The following is a 24,116-nucleotide window of genomic DNA, read 5'->3' on the forward strand; positions in this document are numbered from 1 at the left end:
AAGTGATAAAAGTAAAAACATAAAACAAAACTAAAGAATTGCTTAGAGACTGAAAGACCTTAACTATTATAGACTGCCAACTCTAAAATGCTCTCAATTAAGTACCGGTCGAACATTAGTGTACATAGGTGGTTGCAATTCCATGAGTTATGTTCATCGTCAGTTCTAGTGTCACATTTTAATTTTATTCGAGATTATTTTATCCAACTCAGGATAAGGTGTGAGATATTTTGTATTTATTTACTTATCTAAATTCCGCAGAAAGATGACGTGATACTCTAAAAAAAACTATTCCACAAAAGCCTTTATCAGTAACAGTTTGCACAAGCTATTGCATATGATTCATTTAAAACACCATGGCAAATTCCTGTATTCTTAATGTTATAGAAATGCTATAAAAAGTTCATAGAATCAAAGGATAAAAAAATACTGATTGCAATTATAAAGGTAAGTTCTCTTTTTATTGTCAGAATAAATATATAGTAAAAAACCAAAAGGCTTCAATGTATTATTTATTTTGTCTTTCCCAGAGGCACTTCATATAGAAGGGGTGGTCGCATCGTATAAACTTGGAACAGGGCTAATTCGAGTAAAAATTGAAATTTCTAGTGCCGATTCTTAGAGTCAAAAGTGATCAAAGGACAACCAGCATCAACAAATGCATCTGATCAAAATAACCCTCAAGGCGCCTAACCATTCAACGAAATTTTTAAACAGTCATTTTGTTAAAATTTTCACTTGCTTTTTATCTGATTCCAAATACACTGTACGATAGTTGGTTGCGTTCACTTTCAATAGCTTTTCATTGATTAATTTTCATTCTTTTTTTGCAACTCCAGTCAAGGATATTTTGGAAAAAAAAAAACAATTTTCTTTTATGTGAATAATAATGTATTGGCAGCCACATCTAAGAAATACCTCTGTCGTCACTAAAAATCACAGTTGTTTGAATTTAGGTAGAATAAATTTTAATTTTGGAATATATCTGCTGCAACTAAATTAGGATTTTTTTTTATAACTTTGTACAGATTGAGGATCTTGATTGAAACCGAAAATTGCCATCAGATATAACCCACAAGGTGCCCCTCTCCTAAACATTAAACGAAATTTTTAAACAGTCATTTTGTTCAAATTTTCACTGGGGATGCCATCAGTTTTTGCTTGTTTCTTATCTGATTCCAAATACTCCAGCCAAGGGTATTTTGGAAAAATTCATAAGTATTTTTTTATGTGAATAATAATGTATTGGCAGCCAAATCTAAGAAATACCCCTGTCGTCACTAAAAATCACAGTTGTTTGAATTTAGGTAGAGTAAATTTTAATTTTGGAATATATCTCCTGCGACCAAATTAGATTTTGTAACTTCGCACAGATTGAGGATCTTGACTGAAATCGAAAATTACCTCTATTAAATTTGACATAAAAACCTGAAATCTATAAAAGACATATGACAACAATAGTAAGCTAATTTAGATAAGTTCAACTTACACGTGCTGTAACAGCTTTGAGATACTCTTCAAATTTTTCATCACTTTTTGTTGGTATCAATTTAAGGAAGTTAAACAAAAATTCTATGACCAAGTCAACTGTAGGGCGCTTAAGCAACTCATGTCTGTTCATGGTTGGAAAATTTTCAGTAAAAAACAACTCGAGCTCATGCTCCCTTGATTCTAAATTCGGATCCATGTTACTTCACCTAAAAAAAGAGAAGGTAAAAATAAATTAATTCCATTCCAGGGTTTTCAAGGAGTTGAGGCGTGAATTCATTCTCTCCTTCCAGTGCAGACATTAAAATAATACTTCTTCATTTTATGGTGAAAGATCAGCTATTTTGATTCAATATCTGGCAATTTTGGCATGAAATCAATTCCTTCTATCCGTTCATCCTTCAGAAACCCACGTACGCTTAACTAGCCCGTTCCTTCATTCTACTGTAATTTTGCATTGCGTTCGAACAAAAGTTTTTGCTGTGCTACGTTTTGCTTTGTAATTTAAGTTTATAGTGTTGCGAGAGCAACACTTTGGTTTTGTCGTGGTTTTTTTTTTTTTTTGTTCCTAGCACCCCGATTTCAGCTTATTCCTAGAAAGTGGTAAGGGTCTAACCTCTGCGGTTTTTACGGAAAGTGTGGACCTTAGGCCGGATTGATAAATATGACTTTACATTTTGGAAAGCTTCGTAGAACTCTTGCCTGGGGCCAAAAAGGATGGTTTTTGCTTGTCCTTGAGCCAGAGCCTATAGTGTGTGAAGTGAAGAGGAGTTGTATAGCCTATGTCAGAGAGGACTATCTGAAGTTATGCAGCCAAGCTTTCGTTTCATCAAACCATGTTTCTGCTTTCGAGTGGAAAGCTCCGTTCTAGCAGGCAAGCAGGCAGGCACCAGTTTCAAATTGAAGATGGACTAAAATCTATAAGTGTTAAATATATGCGACAGTTACCCTGCCCCACAGCCAATATATCTTCTTTGAGTGATAAATAGAAAAATTTAGAGAAGCAAAAAAGCGGCATTTTCCCACGGGCCCGAAAGTGCTGCCATCTATTGCTTCTACCCATTTCTGTTCGTGATTTCAGCTGAGTTTATCATTCGGTTTTTCGCACTTGGGATTGCGGTAGAGAAATGGTATCAGATGTGCCTCTTAAACATTAAAAGTTCTCTCATTGCTAAAGAAATTAGAGTTTATCCTTTGCTCCTTTCTAAGTGATGACGTTAGAAAGTTGGCCTACGGCAAAAAAGTCAACTTTTGAACTAAGACAGATAGATTTTTTTTTTTTCGACGGCAGTCGATAGCTTTTGATGAGCTGATCAAAGTATGTCATCCATTTTTCTGTACAAAACTTCCTTCATGAGATATACCAGTTTGAAAGTTTAAAGGGGTTGACAACTTCAGTAGTAAGGTACACACTGAAACCAAAAATAGGCCGATACCAATTGTGAGACATATAGGGGAGTTCTAAGCAACAGTCGGCTGTTAGCTCATAATCATCCTCGGCAATGAGGGGTTCGCAACTCTTACTAGTTGGTGTACCTATTTTTTGTTTCCGTTGTATTTGATGGTAAGACCATTTTGGTTCCAGTGGTAAGACATGTAGGGGACTTGTAAGTAATAATCGGCTGTAAGGCTACAATCATCTTTAGCAATGAGGAGTTTGCAACTTTTGCGAGTTGGTGTACCTAGTATGTATTTTAGCATCCTTACAGATTAACAACTTCAGCGTTTAGTCGCAGCGAGGAAACAAAACCAAAGTGTTGCTCTCGCAACATTTTACTCGGCGAAGCCGAGCAAAGGTTGCCGCAACACCTCACGTTGCCCATGCAACGTAGATCTAGTTTTCGCTGTTTCTTCTTCCTTGCCTTTTTCTTTGATTGTTCAGGGTCATTTTTCGTCTTTTGTAATTTTGATGAATATTTTTTTTACATATTGTCGTTTTTTAAAGTGACATGACTCTTTCTGCAGATTTTGTTTGCAGTGGCGTAGTCAAAATTTAAGCCCAAATCTATCCGATAGGATAGATTTGGGCTTAAACTCCGCTTGATAGACATCAATCTATCCGCTTGATAGACATCAAGCCCTAACAGCTAATACAGTTGCAAGAAAGGGAGAACAAAATGTGAATGAACGTGAAAGAAATTGGGTCCAAATCAAAGCATTCTTAGCAAGCAAGGATAGAGGAACAATATTTTGCACAGCAGCAGATGCTACCACACTATACTCCCTCACTACCCAGGCCCATTGGTGCACATAGGTTTGCCCTTATTGAGGAACCAGCAGACATTTTCTGGAGGAGGGGGGCGAGATGTAACGGAAAAAATCAGACATTAAGTTTACAACTTACCAATATTCCAAGAGGGGCTCCTTCAGACTAAGGACACGGTAGGAATTGGTGTCCTCTGTGTATAGTTATGAAGCATGGTCAATCTCCAGGAACAAATCAAAGGGTTGGTTTTAGGGTACGCATCCCCCCCCCTCGAAAAAAGGTTGAAAATTACACTAATTACAGGATCAGAGAGGGAAAAAATTCCGATGGCGAAGCCAAATTTTATCGGTACCCAGTCAAACATTAGTTCTGTATACGTCGCTGGATAGAAGTATAGAGCGAACTTGAAACTCAAAACAAGAAAATAATAGTAAAGTTTCGATATATCCAAGCCAGTGGCGTCAATTGACAAAATACATTGGGGGTAAACATATTTTCTAAAAGTCGAAGCGGGCAATATTTTTCATTTTGAGTTTTTTCAATCAGAATGCTAAACGAAAACTTACTTAAATGAAAATGCAAAAAAGATATTTTCCAAAATAGCCAATACAAGAAGTGAAAAATCTAGAGGAAGGGATTAAGATGTTCCCCAAATTCAAGTCCCTCTTCAAATTGTTTTTTATCAGAATGAGCTTCTGAGTAGTAAGACAATATTGCACTGAAGTCACAAAATCCAAAGATGTCAACATTCTTAATGATATTCTGGCAAACCCCTTAAGGAGTGCTTAAGCCAATGAGAAAGGAGAAAATCTTGAATACTAAGAATTATTGCTAAAAATCATCTCTCATAATTACAAACTTAAGAATCTTTGGGATTATTAATCAGTATAAGATCTACAAAACGACACAAAAATCAAGGCTGTATGATTAGTACAACTCTTTTAAATAGTAAAGGAAGAATATCTTAAATGGCAAATTTTAAAGGAAACTGATGATAATAAAAAAAAAAAAAAAAAAAAAAAAAAAAAAATCACGGCCAAAAAATTTGAAATCTTGTGGCAAATCGAGAGGCTACTTTACAATTCTCTACATCTTCAAAAAGTAATTTTATTACTACTTTTAAAAATTAGAGGTGTCCCCACTAATTAATTTTTTATGAAGCTCTAAAGAATAAAAATGCAAATTTGTTCGGCCTATTCATGTTAAAGCTTTCAATGAAGCCAAAATAATTTTTTCATCAAAGAATCTGCTCGTGTCTGCTGTTAATACGCATTTCACTGCTATAGGAAAATAGCATTGGCTTCAAACCTCGGAGATTGACCTTAAAAGGTTTGATCCCTATTTTGAACTGTTATACTTTTATAGCTTCATATTCAACTTTCATTAGAAAAATTTTCATTGCAGTCTTTGATTTTTGGATTGACAACAATGTTTTAATGGAAAGCATTGTCAGTGAATAAAATAAAAGCTCAGGATTTACTTATGCGGCTGGGAGGAGTAGCCTTTCTCACCTAAAAAATACTACCGATGATGAAAAAATGCTCACCTAGAAAAACTACTGCTGATATTCTTAGGGAAGACCTTTACCTTAACTATGCCAATGACAATAAATACATTAGAGCAAACAGAAATGGGAAGGGTGAACCTTCTGTCACCTACTTTTGTTCATTTTACTCAATTGTTGTTCAACCCTCCGTATGAAATGAACATACCGCAATTCCAAGCCAACTTTTCTTCTTTTCATCGCCATGCTTTGGAAAGTCTTCTTTCAGTTTGCCCCCTGCCTCAAAGCAAATGACGCCCCTTCCCCCACCCCACCCAACCCTAGTGTACAAATATATAGCCCAAATTATTTACTTTCCATGTATTCTGTCATTTCTCTTTGTCTTGTCTCACGCTAAGCTGAAATAAACTAACAACAAAATCCGGTTTTACGATGCGTCAATGAATAAGCAACTTGAATGGTCAGGGGTATATCATACAAGTACCATAAAAGTCATTATTGAATCAGCTACAGATTACAATTTGTCTCGCAAGACAGTTTTCCTGAGAAACGCATTTTTAAGCTTTTGATTACTATGGGCTATCAAAAAGGGAATTTGCTCTAGAATCAGTTATTTGATTTGGAAAAGCATAACAGAGGCATCAAGTGATACATCCGCTTTCTTCCAAGCTTAACTATATGAATTTGTATATATTTACCCAACCCCTACTTATACGGAAGCCTAGGTAACCATTCTGCTTTAATTTTAGCTTTTTCTGATAAATTAACAGACACGCTAAAAAAAAAAAGATATTAGCCACTAAGATGCAAATACGGTAAATTTCACCTGATTTTCTTTTCTCGACCATAGAATTCTCTAAACCAATGCTTAAACAAAAATTCTCCAAAAGAGCAAACGAAAAAAGTGAAACCACACTAAAACACAAAGCCTTATCTAAGGAAGAGGATGTTATAGGGGTTTGAAATCCCTACTCCTCCTGAAATGTTAGTCTAGCTCGTAAAAACGTAACAAAAATGAATATAAAGACTTTTTTGATGATTTTTTTAAAACAAATTTTTAACTCCCCTTCCCCCAGAAAAAAATTCCTGGATACAATCAGGTCAACACAACACCTGGTGTAAACTTTTATTTTGCAGTAAAGACAATGAATAAATGGAAGACTAATTTGAATTGAATTAAATTAAAAAAAAACAAGTTTTTTTCAACTGAAAGTAAGGAGCTACATTAAAATTTAAAACCAACATAAGTTGATACGTATATGAGGGGGTAACCCTTCCTCAGCACCTTGCTCTTTACGCTAATCTTTTTTAGTAATTTAAAAAAAGCTCCTTATTGTTCTAATTAAACGAACGTAGTGTTTTGGGAGTCGCTCTTAAGGAATTGGGACACAATTCAAACTTTAGCGTAAAGAGCGAGGTGTTCAGAAAGAGCAACCCCTGGCAGGCGTATCAGGGACCGGACCAGATTGAATTAGAAATAGTCGCTTTCCCGATTTAACCATCTGGGGAGGAGTGGGGGGCTGGTTAATTCGGAAAAATTAGAAAAAATGAGGCATTTTTGACTTACGAACGGGTGATCTGAAAAGTTAGAAAAAATGACGTTTTTTTAACTTACGAAAGAGCGTTCGGATCTTCACGAAACTTCATATTTAGAAGGCTCTCGTATCTCAGATCTCTAATTTTAAATCCCTACCATATCGAGTGTCATTGGGGGGAAGTTGGGGGGGTGTTGTGGAAATCTTAGAAAATACCTAAAGCCTAGAGATCAGGATGAAACTGGGTGGGAAGAATAAAAATAAATCCAAGATACGTGACTGACATAACCAGACCAGATCCACTCTCTTTGATGGAGTTGGGGGGAGGAGAATAGTTCGAAAAAAATAGGAAAAATGAGGCATTTGTAACTTACGAACGGGTGATCATTTCTTAATAAAATTTAATATTTAGAAGGATATTGTGCTTTAGAGCTCTTATTTTAAATTTTGACCATATCCCCTGACCTTGGGAGGGGAGGTGGAGGGGAAACCGAAATTATTAGAAAACGTTAAAATTGGGGTATCTTCATCTTTCGAACAGGTGATCAGATCTTAATGAAACTTGATATATAGAAGGATCATATGTCTCAGATGCTCCATTTTTGATTCGAATTGGATCTGGGGACATAGGGGGTTGGAGAGGGGAAAGAGAAATCTTGGAAAACACTTAGAGTGGAGAGATCGGGATGAAAATTGATGGGAAGAATAAGCACAAGTTCTAGATATGTGATTGACATAATTGAAACGGATCTGTTCGGAAAAAAAAAGTATCTCTGATCGCTCTTCCGGCAAAATATAAAAAAAATTCCACACTTTGTAGATAGGAGATTGAAACCTGTACAGTAGGATTCTCTGAAACACTGAATCTGAAGGTGTAATTTTTATTAAGATACTACGACTTTTTGGGTGTGTTTCTTCCATTTTTCGAAAATAAGGCAAACTTTCTGGCTCGTAACATTTTATAGCTTAAGGCTCGTAACATTTTATAGGCAAAAGTAAACTTAACGAAATGTATATATTTGCAATGACCATAAAAATTCAGTTCTTTTGATGTGTCTATTGGTATCAAAATTGCATTTTTTAGAGTTTCGGTTACTATTGAGCTGGGTTGCTCCTTAATTGCAGTTCTTTACCACGTACTGTCTGATATATACACCCACTTAAGATTAGATACGACTTGTTTCCACATACACATGAGATAAGACTAGCTTCATGAATTTTCCTGGTCTTGGGGTAAAAAATGGAAATATGTGCGGGGATGGATCAAGAGAAAGATCTTGGGAGGTACCCAAAGTGACGAGGGCACCAATGGGCAATTTTTTTTTGGGGTGGGGGTGGGGGGTTAATATGACAAAGGTGTGAATAATTGAGCGAATCGGCGAATTTATTTAAAAAAAAAGAATGAAAAAGGGAAAGATGGTGCTAGAAAAGTTTTTGGGGGTCCCCCTGCCCCCTTGATCCACCAGTGGATATGTAAAATTAAAAGGACAAAATTTTAAATGCTGGGAGAACTAATGGTAACTCTACTGAAAATTGTTCGTTAAGAAAATGTATTTGTTGCTTCTTATAGTTATTCAGCTGGCGGAATAAGGAAATAGTCCCATTTAAAGTTAAGAGCCTGAGAAAATTTGCCCAATTTTGAATAGGGAGGCAAATGCCCTCTAAACATCAAGTAGTCTTAGTGAACATTACTCCACCAGATTCAGCATACCATGGAACCCTACTGTAGAGGTTTCAAGCTCCTTTTTATTATTTAATACTGTGATCGTAGAATATTGGAAGAGGGCTCATTTGATCGGAAATAATAAGCTATAGGGCCTTTTTAAAGTGACCAAAAATATTAGAGGCCAGCAAACTCCCCTCTCACGCCCGTGTTTTCCCTAAAATCACCCGGTCAAAATTTTGAGATTGCAATTTTTTCCAGCATAGACTGAATATTTAATAACTACTGTGTTTGAGGATGACTCAACCCCGCAATCCCCGGGAAAAGGGCTGGCGGTTTTGAACTTTGCCCATTGTTTACCTATATTATTGGTTATTGGTAAGTATATAAAGCTTTTAAGGGGATTTTTCTGTTCGGGGAGGGTCTGGGAGAGGGGGTTACATGTGAGGATCCTTCCACGGAGGGTGTTTTCATGGGGAAAGGGAATTTTTCATGGAGGAGAGCCAGATTTCCCAGTATTATTTAAAACACAAAGAGAAATTAAATTTAAAAATTAAGTTTTTTTCAACTGAAAATAAGCAGCAACATTAAAACTTAAAACGAACAGAAATTATTACATATATGAGAGGGTTGCCCCTTTTTCAATGCCTTGCTCTTTATGCTAAAGTTTCTTAGTATTTTTAAAAGAACTATTTATTCTAATTAAACGACCTTTGTGATTCAGGATTCATTTTAATGAACAGGAAAAAATTGAAACGTTAACGTAAACAGCGAGGTATTGGCCAGGGGGGAACCCTCTAATATGCTTAATAATTTTTCTTCGTTTTAGGTTTTAATGTTGCTCCATGCTTTCAGTCGAAAAAACTTGTTTTATTATTTAATTTTTATGAAAAAAGTCACGATTTTTGCGAGTTTTGAAGCCATCTCTATGTATTTTTCTTGTGATATCACAAAATGTGAACTAGCCCTTCAAAGAAAACCAGAAGACACTAGAGTTCAAATGATCAGAAATGACCACAAGACCTTAGATATCGAAACTTCCGATACAATAATCAATTTTTCACGCAAATTATGCGTCTACCAGATATGCCTTAAAACTTTAAAACTCCATTATTAAGGCACTTAGTTCTAATCAAGTGATATATAGCAATCGCCAATTCTGTCGGTCTGTCGATCTGCCAGAGCGTCGGTCCAGGTTTTGCTATTTTAGGCACTTCCAGGTAAGCTAGGACGACGAAATTTGTCCTTGGTATCAGGAACCGGACCAGATTAAATTAAATATAGCCGTTTTCCCTATTTGACCATCTGGGGGGAGTGGGGGGCCGGTTAATTTGAAAAAATAGAAAAAATGAAATATTTTTAACTTACGAACAGGTGATGAGATCTTAATGAAATTTGATGTTTAGAAGGGTATCGTTTCTCACAGCTATTATTTTAAATCCTGACCAGATCCGGTGAGATTGTAGGGAGTTGGAGAGGGGAACCTAAAATCTTGGAAAACGCTTAGAGTGGGGGAATCGGGATAAAACTTGGTGGGAAAAATTAGCAGAAGTTCTAGATTCGTGATTGAAATAACTGGAACAGATCTGCTCTGTTCGGGGGAGTTGGGGGGGAGGGTTAATTCTGAAAAATTAGAACAAATTAGATATTTTTAACTTACGAAGGAGTGATCGTATCTTAATGAAATTCCATATTTTGAAGGACCTCGTAACTCAGACCTCTCATTTTAAATCCCGACCGGATCCAGTGTCATTGGGAGGGACCCAAAATCTTGAAAAACACTCAAAGCGGATAGATTAGGATGAAACGTGGTGGGAGGAATAAAAACATGTCCAAGATACGTGATTGACATAACCATTGATCCGCCCTCTTTGGTGGAGTTGGGGGGGGGGGAATGGAAAAATTAGAAAAAATGAGGTATTTGTAACTTACGAACGGGTGATCAGATCTTAATGAAATTTGATATTTAAAAGGATTTTGTGCTTTAAAGCTCTTATTTGAAATCCCGGCCAGATCAGGTGATATCGGTGGGCTTGGAGGGTGAAACTGGAATTACTGGAAACCGTGAAAAATGAGGTATGTTTATCTTACGAACTGGTGATCGGATGTTAATGAAACTTGATATATAGAAGGATCTTATGTCTCAAATGCTTGATCTACGATTTGAATCGGATCCGGGGACATAAGGGATTAGAGTGGGGAAAGAAAAATCTTGGAAAACGCTTAGAGTGAAGAGATCGGGATGAAACCTGATGGGAAGAATGAGCAAAAGCTATAGATCCATTATTGACATAATTGAAACGGATCTGTGCACTTTGGAGGAGCTGGGGGTGTTGATTTTAAAAAATTAATTAAACAATTAAAAAATTGAGGAATTTTTAACTTAAGAACGGGTGACCGGATATGAATGAAATTTGGTATTTAGAAGGAACTCATATCTCAGAGCCCTAATTTTAAATCACAACCAGATCTGGTGACATTGGGGGGAGCTGGAGGGGGAAACCGTAAATCTTGGAAAACACTTAGAGTAGAGAAATTGGGATGAAACTTGGTGGGTAGAATAAGAAAATGTCGTAGATACATGATTGATGTAACCGTACTGGATCCACTCTCTTTGGGGGAGTTAGGGAGTAGGATTCAGTGCTTTGGCGAATTTGATGCTTCTGGACGTGCTAGGACGATTGAAATTGGTAGGCGTGTCCGGGAGCTGCATAAACTTACTTGATAAAGTTGTTTTCTCCGATTAGACCTTCTGGGGGGCTGAAGGGGTAGGAAAAAGTAGAAAAATCGAGACATTTTTAACTTACGAGTGATTGATCGGATCTTAATGAATTTTTATATTTAGAAGGACCTCGTGACTCAGAGCTCTTAAATCTCGAGATTTTAAATCTCGACCGGCATTAAGCCTCTGATTTTCCTTTTAAAGCAATCTATCGATTCTTAGAATATTGTTACAGCTCATACCATATGAGCTCTTGGCTCGTTCGGCCTCGTCACAAGCGCCATATGAGCTCTTAGCTCTTGTGTTTTAACACTGAACCAAAAGGTACACCGTGAAAAATTGAATTTAGTATCACTCCCAAAAATTCGATCTATGGCTCTTTGATAATACTTACATTCTTTTGGCTTATTTATATTGTAAGAGCAGAAGTAGCGAAGTAGTAGCCCTGATGGTTTCAGCTTAATACCCCCAGTTGTTATCGATATGTTGCTATGGTGTCTTATTTGCAATCATACACACATTGCCTTGTGAGTTAGTTTTATTTTTAGCAACGATTTTAGCTTTTTGATTAGCAAGATTTAGTTTTAAACAATAATGAGCCAATTACGTAGTTGTCGGGGGTTGAAATACCCAATATCTCTAGAGACATAGCTACTGTACCTTTCTACTATGGTGAAAAAAAAGGTTGCCTGAAAATTTTGATTCGATTTGCTTGGAAAATGAATGGTTTTGGGAAGAAAGCTGCTTTCCCTCAAATATCTATCGACTCTTATAAAGGGCACTAGAACTTTTAATGTCCAATCGAATTTGCCCAATTAAAAGTTTCAGTGATATTTGAATTGATTCTAGAGCAGTGGTGCTTATGATATTGCTTACATACCCTTCTGAAAACTTATATACCCTTTTGAAAACTGTCTAATTGACACCACCCCTAAACGTTTCCTAAGAGTTGTAATTTAATACTCTTAGTGTGATTAGTTACAGTGATTAGATTAGTGATTAGTGAGATTAGCTAGTATACTGTTAGGGGCAGCACTAATAGCATACATATAGTGCCTTCTAGCTAGGTCAAAAATCTGCACAACTTACCCTTAAAAGTCTAGCTTAGTAGTGTAAGTCTTTCTTGAGATGAAAATATACACGCTCGTAGTTTGTTTTGATTTAATTCAAAATCATTACTTTGTTACAAAAGCGCCTTTGTTTTCTACAAGAATCCCGCCCCTCCCTTCAACACACGCTGAAAGTTTCGACTTAATACTATCAACCGTTCCAGAAACATTTCCGATGCGTCCTCTTGACAACCTTTGTGGGAATAGTGTGTTTTAGTTTAGTTCCATACAGTTTCAATATTTTTCGCCTTAATGCTCTTATTTTTGGTAGCAGTAGTAGCAGTATAAGCAGTAAAATTAACAGTAGTAGCCTTAGCTTTAGTGGCAGTAGTAGTAGTAAAAGTGATTATAATACTAGCGGTAGTAGTAATATGAGTAGAAGCAAAAGCATTAGGATGCAAACGTTTTTTTTTTGTTTATTTCAACGTTACCCATAACAAGCCTTGCTAGTTTCAACTTTTCACACTTGTTCTTAATATATTTCTGTAATGCCCTTTGGACACCCTGCTTACAGATGGCTTGTTGTGATCTTGACAACCTGTGTGGCGGGATTTACTGATGGCGCGTTTTGATTCAGCTCACTTTCCCCCTTAAAATTCCTCGAAAATATTCATCTTCATACCCTTAGCCTTAGTTGTAATAGTAGTCACAATAGCAGTATTGGTATTACTAGTAGTAGCGACAGTACTAGTAGCAGCAGTATTAACATATTACCTTAGTTTAGACGAATATCCCTCTCATCTAGTCCTAGAAGTTTCAATTTAATACAAGTAGCCGAGACTAGCTTAGGAGTAAACGTAGCAGTGATAGTAGTATTAGTAGTAGCACGTACATATTTCCTTTTGATCAAATATTCTTCCCCTTTAAGCGTTCACTGAAAGTTCGAACTTAAAACTCAAATAAATTCTTGAGGTTCGCTCTGTTGAGGTCACTCTGAAATAGCCATTTTCTTCAATGTAATTGAAATTTCTGAAAATTGTATTTTTGAGGATGACAACCCCGCCCCCCCAAAAGTCTTCAGGATAAAGGTTGTAAGTTATGTCCCACAGGCATATAAGGCTCTTATAGAAAGGGTGGTCGTATAAGGTCCAGAGTGGCCTCATTAGATTCATAATTAGAAGTTCTAATACTATTGAAGATTCAAAGTGATCAAAGCATCTGATAGAAATTTTGAAATGACCATTTGTTGTCACAGACACTTTAAAAAATTTTCATTCGATTGGAAACTGATAGGGCCTTTTTTAAAATGTGTCTTTCAGGATGACAACTCCCCCACAGCCGTCAACGCAAGGGTTTTAAGTTATGCCCGGGGATGTATGAGGTTTGTATAGAAAGAATCATCGTATAAGCTTCGGAGGGGCTCATTAGATTGGTAATCAGATGTTCTGAAAGCCCTCGGGGGGCATAAAAGGTTTTTATAGAAATAGTGGTCGTAGAAACTTCGAAAGGGGCTCATTGAATTGGTGATCAGAATTTCTAGTATCATGTTCTGAAAGCCCTCGGGGGGCATAAAAGGTTTTTATAGAAATAGTGGTCGTAGAAACTTCGAAAGGGGCTCAATACATAAGCTTTATGTAGAAAGGGAGGTCGTATAAGCTTTGGAGGGGGACCAAGGGATTGGTAATCAGATGTTCTAGTGCCTGTAATTTCTGTAAGTCTGTAATTTCTCTTTGAATGTCCTGGTCGTCATTTATATTCCCTGTGTTCCGGTCGTCATTTGTGTCCCGGTCTGTAATTTCTCTTTGAGTATCCTGGTCGTCATTTATATTCCCTGTGTCCCGGTCGTAATTTGTGTCCTGGTTGTCCATGGGAAAAACAATCTGTATTCAGATCTATACTTCATTAATCTAATGATTGCCCTTGAGCTTTGTTGATGGTAATTGCTAATCGAACATTCCCTGTGTCCCGGTCGTCATTTATATCCCCCTTGCATCTCCCGGCGTCCTCGTTGTAGTTGTGTCCCTGTCGTCATTTATATTCCCTGTGTCACGGTCGTTATTTGTGTCCCGGTGTCCCAGTCTGTAATTTCTCTTTGAGTGTCCCAGTCGTCATTTATATTCCCTGTGTCCCGGTGTCCCGGTCTGTAATTTTGTCAGTCGACAAACATGACGTGAATCGACAAACAACTTCGTGACGGCATAATGTTCAATCCTTATAATGACGTCAGTTAACAAACATGTATGCCGTCAGTCAACGCACGAACAGCTTATTTTTATATATATAGATATAGATATTGTTCCGTTTTACTTTCGAAAAATGTTTTCTACTGCTGCGGATCTTTACAGTTATGAAACTAGACAGGTAAGTCAGTATAGGAGACAACTGAAGGTTTCGAAGAGGTCGATATTTTTCAGTCACCATGCTCTTCCATCGCTTTGGAATGGGTTGCCTTCGTTGTTGAAAAATGATTTAGATAAGATTGATTTCTGTTTCCAGTTGAGACGATGAGTATGATTTTTTTTTCTTGAGCAGAATTATGATATTGTGTTAGCATTTTGGTAGATGGAAGATGTGGCAACCCGATGCAAGTGTAATCGGCTTTTTCTGTATATATTAGCTGTGTAATAAAGATTCCCATTATTTAAAAAAAAGTTCCCTTTTAAGAGTCAAACATGATGGAGAGCAACCAGCCCCCCTCGCTGACATCCTCTTTTCCCAAAACAAATTCAATTGAAAATTGTGAGATAGCCTTTTTGTTTTACCAATAGTTTGAAAATTATATAACAATATCTTTAGGACGGACAACCCAGAGCCCTTGGGCAAGGGCTGTAAGATATGCCAGGGGCATATAAAGTTTTTGTGGTGAAGGTAGCCTTATAAACTTTGGATCGAATGGAACTCATTTGATTGGAAGTCAGAAGTGCTAGTGCCATTTTCAAGAGTCAAAAGTGAATGGAGGACAATCATCCCCCCCCCCAGACTATCATTCTTCAAAACGTATCTGATCGAAACTTTTAGATAGCTATTTGAAAAGTCCGCTAATTATGTCTCTGGGGACGTCAACCTCCCCACAGTCCTCAGGACAGGGGCTGTAAGCTGGGCAATTCGTTCATTGTTTGCACCCTGTACATGTTATCAAACAGTTCGTGGTAACGAACTGTAATAAGGAGCGACCCGGCTCAATAGTAACCAAAACTCTAAAAAATGGTTCTAAAAAAATGGTTCTAAAAAAAATGGCTCTAAAAAACGGTCTAAAAAATGGTCTAAAACAGTAAAAAACACTAAACAGTCCGTGGAGTGGATAAATATTTTTCGAAATACCCGCAAGTTCCGCGCTATTTATCACCAACAAATCATGTTCCTAGACAACGCATTTTAGTAATCTATATCTATCTGGTTCCACTGATTTTACATTCATGTCCAATCAATATCAAAGAGCATAGGTGTCAATCATAAAATCGATTGGAGATAAGTCCCATGAGATTTGTCCCCTCAAGAAAAACTGAAAAAAAAACGGTGGCAAAGAAAGTCTTCTTCCGCAATATAGGTTATCTTGGCAAGTTACTCTTTTTGCAATTAACACGAAGTCTATATTGCTCCCTTCTCTCCGCAAAATCTTCCTGATTTTGCGGACCCGCAAAATCTTTGCGGACCTGAACCCGCAAAATCTTCCTGGGGGGGAGGGAAATGAAGGAAGTGGACGAGGGGGTACAAAACAAAACCACATACTTTAGCTTACATTTACCAGTATTTCAAGAGAGCTTCCTTCAGATCAACTTTAGGGTGGAGATGAGTGTCTTCTGTTCACAGTTAGGCCATCCAGTTAAATTCTTGAATAACCAGTCTTATCTTGCGCCATCCAGAAAATTCCCAAAACCTCCAAAATGTCACAGCAAACTTTAAAATTACATAGAATACTAGTGCACATATATGGTTCTTGAAAATTGATTAAAACTGTGACATTTAGGGTGTCATCTCCCTGCCAAGGCACTAATTGGGGGAGGGGCTTTTGCCCCTAGATTTGAAATATTGCTGTTAGTACCATATTTATACTAAAAAAAAGCCAAATTCCCCCCCCCCAATCTTGAAAAGTATATATTTTGGTAACTTCATTAACAAAAGATTTTGCTCCCTCCCTCTACCTAAATTATGTGAACTTGCACCCCTACCTCCAGAAAATTTTAGTCTGTTGAGGCCCAACCCCAACAAAGGGAGATGACGCAATGAATAGGTAGCCCTCGACGCTAGAAAGCTCTGATTAACCACGCCAAGAAAACCGTCAATCGACACTTCTAGTGGAAACGCTTGAGAACCATGTTTAGTTTAATCCTTCGCCTAAATCTTCAGGCCATCTGCAGACAAAAGGTTACCTAGTCGTCTGGCGGGTACCCAAACAATTCTGTATACAGCAATAAAGTGATTCATAAATAACACATTTCGTTTAGGTTTGGACGAGGAGAGGATAATGGAACTTCCAAATCAGGGTATATTGAAGCATTTGAGTAATAGCAATGGACAGAGAGAATGTGAACTGGCTTTTGCTGTTCAGTTCATTGCCGGGAAAGAAATCACAACAGGACAAAAAAGGTAAGAAATATCAATTGCTTACAAGCGCATAATCGCAGGGCATATTCCGACCCATATCGCGGGGGGAGGTCATGGTGGAATCAAAAGGATTTATTTCTAGTTTGGGAATTAGTTTTCTACGTAATAAATATTTAATTAAAACATGCCTGTAGAGTAGTTCAGCTCACTGAGATTGAGCTAATTATCGCCGAATGCATACAGAGACCAGTCTTACTTAGATCAAGAAGTTGAGTGTGGTCAGGATAACTAACGAGTAACAAATCCAAGAAGTCTAGTTCAAGGTTTATATTTTAGAGGAGAAAAGAGGTAATTATCGGTTATATAATAAACACTCTAGAATTTGTGACGTGCTCACAAGACAAAAAACTAGTCAAACAACTTCTTTAACAAGACAATTCCTTTGGCTCGCTAGGCAACAGGGGTTTCTCACTCCGTGAACGATACTTCTGAATAGTTTTTTTGGGGGTTGAGGGGAAAAAAACTACCTAAGTTAGGTTTCGTATTTATTATACTGTGCTCTAGGCAGCCCCCTTTCATAGTTTTTTGTGGTAGTTTTTATAATTTTGTTACTAAAGTATTATATTTTCATCAAGATTTGTTTTATTTCATTAGCATTGACTAAACTTCACCTTTTGAGTGTTTATCACATAACCAATAAGTACTGAAAAGATTTCTATATAAAAAAAAATCCAGTAAATTTATTAAATGTGGAATTAAAAGGATAGCTTGAACCAGCTGAAAGAAATACACCCTACCATTCCATTTACCCTTAAACACTTTCCGAATATAATAACAGCCACTGTTGCAATTATGTCCCAACGAACCACCCTCATCACAATGTCTGAGCATGACCCCAGGCTGCATACACAATTTCGATGATTTTCTTAGTTTTTTTTCAAAGTGGAATTATTTTGCATTTTATAACAATTATCGATAAGGAATAAGTACAAAAATAATGAAAACAAAGAAAATCGGTAAATATTTGTGGTATACCATAGGGCTAGATCCAAAAAAGGGGACAGGGGGACATTTTGGCATAATTATAGCTTAGGGGCATTTTGTTAAGATTCTGGTTTATGTGTGTGATTTTTGTGGATGCATTTTTTTTTTACATTCCAAAAAAATTATATTAGCAACCGAGTTCTTAGTAGATAAAATCTCAGATTTCTATATTTGCCTGCTTTACGCTAAGACTATAAGCAGAAGCGACATATTCAATTTTACTAGGATCAAAAAAGCTATTGACTTTCAATCAATTTAAAATTTTACAACTAACACCAGCGATTTAATTACAAAATCTCTTATCTATTCTTTCGGTACCTTAGCGCTTAAAATCAAGATTGTGCTAATTGGATTGTTTATGATGGAAGTTTCGGACGAAAGGTTGGTAAAATTAGTGATAACGTGATCTTGATTGTAAAGGAGGCCCTAAACGGTCAACCATTTTGATGAAAAGTTTCCGTCAATCGATGTACGTGTGCTAAAATCAACCTTCAATCTGGATCAAAACTTATTTAACACACTGCATTTGTATTGTATTGTATCAGATTAATGACGCAACTTGACTACTAAGGTCCCTGCGTCGGCCCTGCAGAGCACTCCTGCAGCATGATTCGATCTCTGGGTCCCGTATTACCAAGCTAAGGTCAAACCCACTGCGCCACCACAGGACCCACACTGCATTCGGTCAAAATGACTGAGTCATTCCAACTTTCTATCAATCACCGTCAACGCTTGACTCAAGCGTCAAACAGGTTCCTAGACGGTCAATCAGGCTTGAGTCAATCGATTGATGGAAGCTTTTGATCAAAATGATTGAGTCATTCAAACTTTCTATCAATCACCGTCAACGCTTGACTCAAGCGTCAAACAGGTTCCTAGACGGTCAATCATGCTTGAGTCAATCGACTGATGGAAGCTTTTGATCAAAATTGAGTCATTCAAACTTTCTATCAATCACCGTCAACGCTTGACTCAAGCGTCAAACAGGTTCCTAGACGGTCAATCATGCTTGAGTCAATCGATTGATGGAAGCTTTTGATCCAAATAATTGACCGTCTAGGGCCTCCTTGCTTGAATCCCGCCCATCAGCTACTCAGAGTTTGGCCCTCTGTTTGTAGAACTAGCTGATGAATTGAATCCCAAAATAATCTGGAAATTTCCAGATTATTAATCGTGTCTAGTATGATTAATTCTCGCATAAATACAAGGCTTTTGGGCGACGTAAGCGCAATTCGATCACAGCGTAGACTCAACACGCTGGGAAACGTGTTAATGTTAATGCACATGTTAATGCAAAAGAGGCTCAAAGAAGGTCATTTACACAAAAAGTAACAGAGGGCGTAAAAAGAAGCTAGAGGGATTATTACATTGTTTACCAAGAACCTCTTAAGAAGGGTGCCTTTTATACCAACTTGAAAATTCTACCGTTTATATAGGAGTTTGTAGGAATCTTTAGATTTCCCTTATACTCGTAGTTTAAATTTTTCAAAATATAACGCTAGAATCAATTATGTTGAAAGCTTTTTCATAAAAAAAAGTGACATTATGTTTTATTTAAGGCATCATCTTAACATAAAGAGAAAGCTCATGTATTCAACACTCCAATCCTGGCAACTATTAAATGGGCATTTCTTTTTCAGAAGATGGAGAATGTGTCTCAACGACGGACAATGTGTGAAGACTTTGGCATTCATATGTTCTACTAATAAACAATACGGAGAGGCGTTAAAACTTTTGCCGTTTTGCATTATTGAGATTAACAATTTGACGATTTATCATGCAGTGATTGAATCAAAAAACCGCATTTTCTTTTGTATAAACAGCTTTAAGGTAATTAAGACATATATGGAAAAGCACCTTATAGGTGATAACTTCGATAATCTTGACCAGATTTCAACACTGTGCGAAGATGTCGAAATGAAAGAAACAAAAATGACACAACAGAGAGCCAAGCGTAATTTGAGTGCATCACTTGGTCTTTCTAAAGGAAACAAAATACAGACACCAACGGAAATACCTAACGAAAAAACAATACTAACAAATAATAACAAAAATGGAAAAAATGAACTTGAGCCCAATGAGCCATGTTCCACAGCTGTTGAAGGGTTAGAGCCTGAGGATGAGCCTAACCATTTCAGTCAAGAGGAAACAATGGAGCATTATGATTATACCCCACCATCCTCGCAAAACACAGATACAATATGTAGATATTCGATTGGGACCCTTGGACGAATAGAAGACCCAGGACCATTCAAAATCATTGGGCGCCTTACGAAATTGTCACCTGTCATTGGACCTACAACAGAAGATAAAAAATGGGTTCATCTTACGCTTGAAGACGAAACAGGAAAAATTTGTATGACAATCTGGAATGAGCAAATAACAAGATTGGTGGAAGAAAACGCACAACCTATAGAGTTAGGCAAAATATATGAAGTATGCTACCCAAAAATTTATAATAGAGATCTTTCAAAATTTTCCGAACATATGATTCCGGGTTTAGTCCCAAAAGAACTTAAAGCTAACTTCTTTACCAAGATACAAGAAAAGGAGGAGCTCCCAGAGATTCCCAAATTTCAATTCAACTTTGTCAAAATTAGCGAAGTTCATCTAATGAATGTTGGAAAATATGTTGATGTACTAGCCATTGTGTCCCATCAATCAAGATATAACTTAGAGAATCGTTACCCAAGATTGGTTCTTACTCTGCAAGATGATTCCAATCTCAGCATAAAAGTAACTATTTGGAGATGGTGGGGCTTAGCCAATGACTACAGTGATCTAAAGGGGAAAATTATAGCATTGAAAAATGCTGAAATTGGACAATTTAATGGCAACAAGGAATTGAAGCTAAGCAGAGTATGTGGCAGCCTTTGTATTGAGCCTATGATGGAAGAAGCAAGGGAGCTTAAAGCTTTACTATTTTAAAACGCCATTTTTAAAACCTGTTTGTGATTTACAAGTTTATGTGTAAATTATTATAAATGAAGAAATGAAACTTAAAACAAAACAATTTTTTTGATCGACAACAGTGTAACTGCAAGCGTGTTCTAATAAAAATTTTACCCATAACCATTGCATCATGGTCCCAGCAGTAGCAGCAACCTAGAAAAGGGCGAACCACAGCCCATAGTAACTAAAAGTTTAAAAAAAATGCGGTAAAAAAATGCTTAGTACAGAGAAAATGACATTTGATACTGGTTCAGGAATGATAACTATTATTTCGTTTAATCTTAAAAGTAAAACTTTATCACGAAAAGAAATTCACGGTGATTTCGAAAAAAGCATGAGACCCATCGAAAATGGCATCGGATTAGCATGAAAAAAGGACCATTGGAATCAGCATGGTCAAAAACCTTCTATAAGCAAATGACAGTCCCGTATCTTGAACAACAAGGAAAATAACTTATGCATGGGTAGCACTCATCTGTCTCCCGTTTTTTTTTTTTTTTTTTTTTTTTTTTTTGCCAGCGCTAGCAGGTTACCAGAACATCATAGGGAGAAATCAATGACTCATTTAAAAGCTATTTCTCATGTCTACGTGCTTTTTATAAATTCCACCATCTGCAAGTTCCATATAGAACTAAAAATGACTTTTCGTGTCATTTCTCAAGTGGTGGGACTAGTGGTCTACCAGAACATCATACACAGATGTTTAATAGCTCAACTACATGCTATTGCTCATATGTACGTTCTTCCTATAAATTTTACCGTCTGCAAGTGCCGAATGGCACTGAAAACGGCACTCTCGGTGTCATGTTTCAGGTGGAAAGGCTGGGGTTAGCGGAATACCAGAACTTCTCAGAGACATTGATTAAAAAAAACAACAGTTTTTTGAGGGAAGTAAAGAGCGAAGTTGAAACTTAAAACGAGCCAAAATTATACCTTCACAGTTTATCTAACGTATATTAATAAAAATAGTACAAATAAATCAACTAATTATGTTTCCCTATGTTTGTAGGATTATAAAAAATTAGCGCTTTACTAAAAACACAAAACAATATAGGAATTTTGTATATTTTTCTATATTCAGTTTTTCTATATTCAATATAGGAATATAGGAATTATAGGGATTAAGGACACTTTTTACAATCAAAAAAATAAAGCATTTTAGAATTTTCGCTTTTTTTCTTTTAATTTGGTATCAATTCTGCACAATGGACCAGTCCAATGATTAGCTCTTATTTTAATTCAGAAAAGGAGTTTTTTTTATTAGTTTGAAGACAAGTCCAAAGTGAGCCCATCTTGACAGTATTAGGGCAATAGATTAGCTTTAGAATTTGTGTCATAACTTAAAATTCTCCGTTGCATGAAGAGAAATAACCGGATTTCCAGTGTTAATATTATGGCTGATTTTATCTTCGTTTTGAGTAGCCTAATACTAAAGTGTATTTCTCACAATTTAAAATTGTACAGTACTCATTATTGGTATTATAGCTGATAAGACCAAAACGTTACCTGATAAAACAGTCCCTTAGTTCTGTATGCTGTTCAATGACTTTGCTGGTATTAAAATATGTTTATTTTCATGCTTATGATTTTAAGAAAATTGTAAGTGTGTATTGACAGTTATGTATATTGCAGCTGGTAGAAGACTATGAAAAGCTTTATAGATTAGTTTGTTTTTATCAGGCTATGTACTCACTTTTAACCCCTAACATATTTTTGTTTTTTTTTATACTTGGCTTTTGTGTTTTCAGCAAAGCACTAGTTTTCTATAATCCTGCAAACATAGCGAAGTATAATGGTTAATTTGTACTGTTTTTATTAATATATGTTAAATAGACTGTGAAGCAATAACTTTGCTCGTTTTAAATTTCAAATTCGCTCTTTACATCCCTCATAATTTTTTTGTTAAATTAACGGGGGGCAGGCCCTTCATATACGGACTAATTTTTGTTCGTCTTAGGTTTTAGTGCCGCGTTTGAGAAAAAGACTGCTGCGTCGAATCGCCAGCATAACATATGTAGATCGATTCTCAAATGCCGACCTACTCAAAAGACTGCAGTATAACACTACCATCCTGGATAAGGTCCGCGTTCAACAATTCACGTGGCTTGGTGGTTTTGTTCGTCCTAGGTTTTAGGGTCACACCTTACTTTCAGCTGAAAAACTTATTTTTTATTTAATTTCTGATCATTTATTATCTAGGGAAGATAAGAAATCCCCTATTTTATTAAACAGTGTCAATTTTGACAAAGGAGGGATCGTAATCGACAAACTGGCATACCCAGACGACATCGACATGCTCACTGGATCCGTCACTGAACTCCAAACCAAAGCAGATAACCTGGAAGTAGTTACTGGAACCTTCGGAATGAAAATAGACGAGGATAAAACGAAAGCCATACGCGTCAAGGTTCAATAGCCCATCCCCACCAAAAATAAAAAAAAAATAATGGAGCAGAAATAGAATGGGTAGACAGCTTGACATATCTGGGGAGCCAGATCACAAGGGACAATAATCACTCAGCGGACGTCAAAAGACGCCACGCTCTGGGTAGCGCCGGCTTCAAAGCTCTGATGCCAATATGGAAGCAAAATCGAATCTCCGTGAAGCTATAACTTAAACTAATTTGCTCCATCATCATTCTTATAGCTATGTATGGTTGTGAAACGTGGACAGTCAGAGTAGATGACTCCAGGCGACTCGGTTTGAGAAAAAGCTGCTGCGTCGAATCACTAGCATAACATATGTAGATCGATTCTCAAATGCCGACCTACTCAAAAGACTGCAGTATAACACTTCCATTCCGAACAAGGTCCGCGTTTAACAATTCAGGTGGCTTGGTGGTTTTGTTCGTCCTAGGTTTTAGTGCCACACCTTACTTTCAGCTGAAAAACTTATTTTTTATTTAATTTCTGATTATTTATTATCTAGGGAAGATAAGAAACCTCCTAGAGGATACTGAAGACAACCTCGATAGTTACGATTAATAGTTACACAGTTTATAAAACATTACACGTTTAGGCATTGAAAATAGAAATCCATCCCGTGAAAGAGGATAGAAAACTTTCAGTGGAATTTGTAAAATATTCAACAATTTTCCAGAGAAAGAACTATAATGGCTGATCCTATGTCGTAATCCTATAGAACATAAAATTATCTTCCTGGGAACCAGAGAACAAAATTCTGCATCTCTTTTAGATTCCTAGAAAATTCGGGAAAACCCGAAGTCGAACGTCAAATTCTGATTTTTTTGTGTTATGCTTCGCAAAATTGTTTCGTTCACTTACAAAAATTTCCAAAGCTGTCAAATTTATTTTGTATCCCAAACGAGATTTTTTTTTTTGCTTCTAGATATAGTAAAATAATTTTCTCCAGCGCAGATAGACAATCAAAGTCTTATTTGAACCGAC

At 36.7% G+C, this 24,116-nt stretch overlaps 2 protein-coding genes across 2 annotated transcripts in view; one reads left to right on the top strand and one right to left on the bottom strand.

Annotated features, from left to right (window-relative positions):
- The window catches only part of LOC136032616 (golgin subfamily A member 6-like protein 22), an 82,314-nt gene that overhangs the window by 42,595 nt on the left and 15,603 nt on the right, over positions 1–24,116 (bottom strand). The window contains exon 2 of the mRNA XM_065712889.1: positions 1,490–1,697. Coding sequence (XP_065568961.1) covers positions 1,490–1,687 — 198 coding nt within the window. The 5' untranslated portion in view covers positions 1,688–1,697. The remainder of the gene's footprint in view (positions 1–1,489; positions 1,698–24,116) is intronic.
- On the top strand, positions 290–22,556 carry LOC136033204 (uncharacterized). The gene is made up of 3 exons (XM_065713915.1): positions 290–447; positions 16,613–16,754; positions 19,397–22,556. The coding sequence occupies exons 2-3, from the start codon at positions 16,633–16,635 to the stop codon at positions 20,682–20,684; spliced, it is 1,410 nt and encodes a 469-aa protein (XP_065569987.1). The 5' UTR covers positions 290–447; positions 16,613–16,632; the 3' UTR covers positions 20,685–22,556.

This window comes from Artemia franciscana, chromosome 11 (assembly GCF_032884065.1).
Source record: "Artemia franciscana chromosome 11, ASM3288406v1, whole genome shotgun sequence".
Taxonomy (NCBI): Eukaryota; Metazoa; Arthropoda; class Branchiopoda; order Anostraca; family Artemiidae; genus Artemia; species Artemia franciscana.

Excerpts from the sequence above, each read along its gene's own strand:
- LOC136033204 (XM_065713915.1), top strand. The coding sequence starts at position 16,633 with ATGGAACTTCCAAATCAGGGTATATTGAAGCATTTGAGTAATAGCAAT. Across the intron at positions 16,755-19,396 it reads ATCACAACAGGACAAAAAAG|AAGATGGAGAATGTGTCTCA; the intron begins GTAAGAAATATC and ends TTTCTTTTTCAG.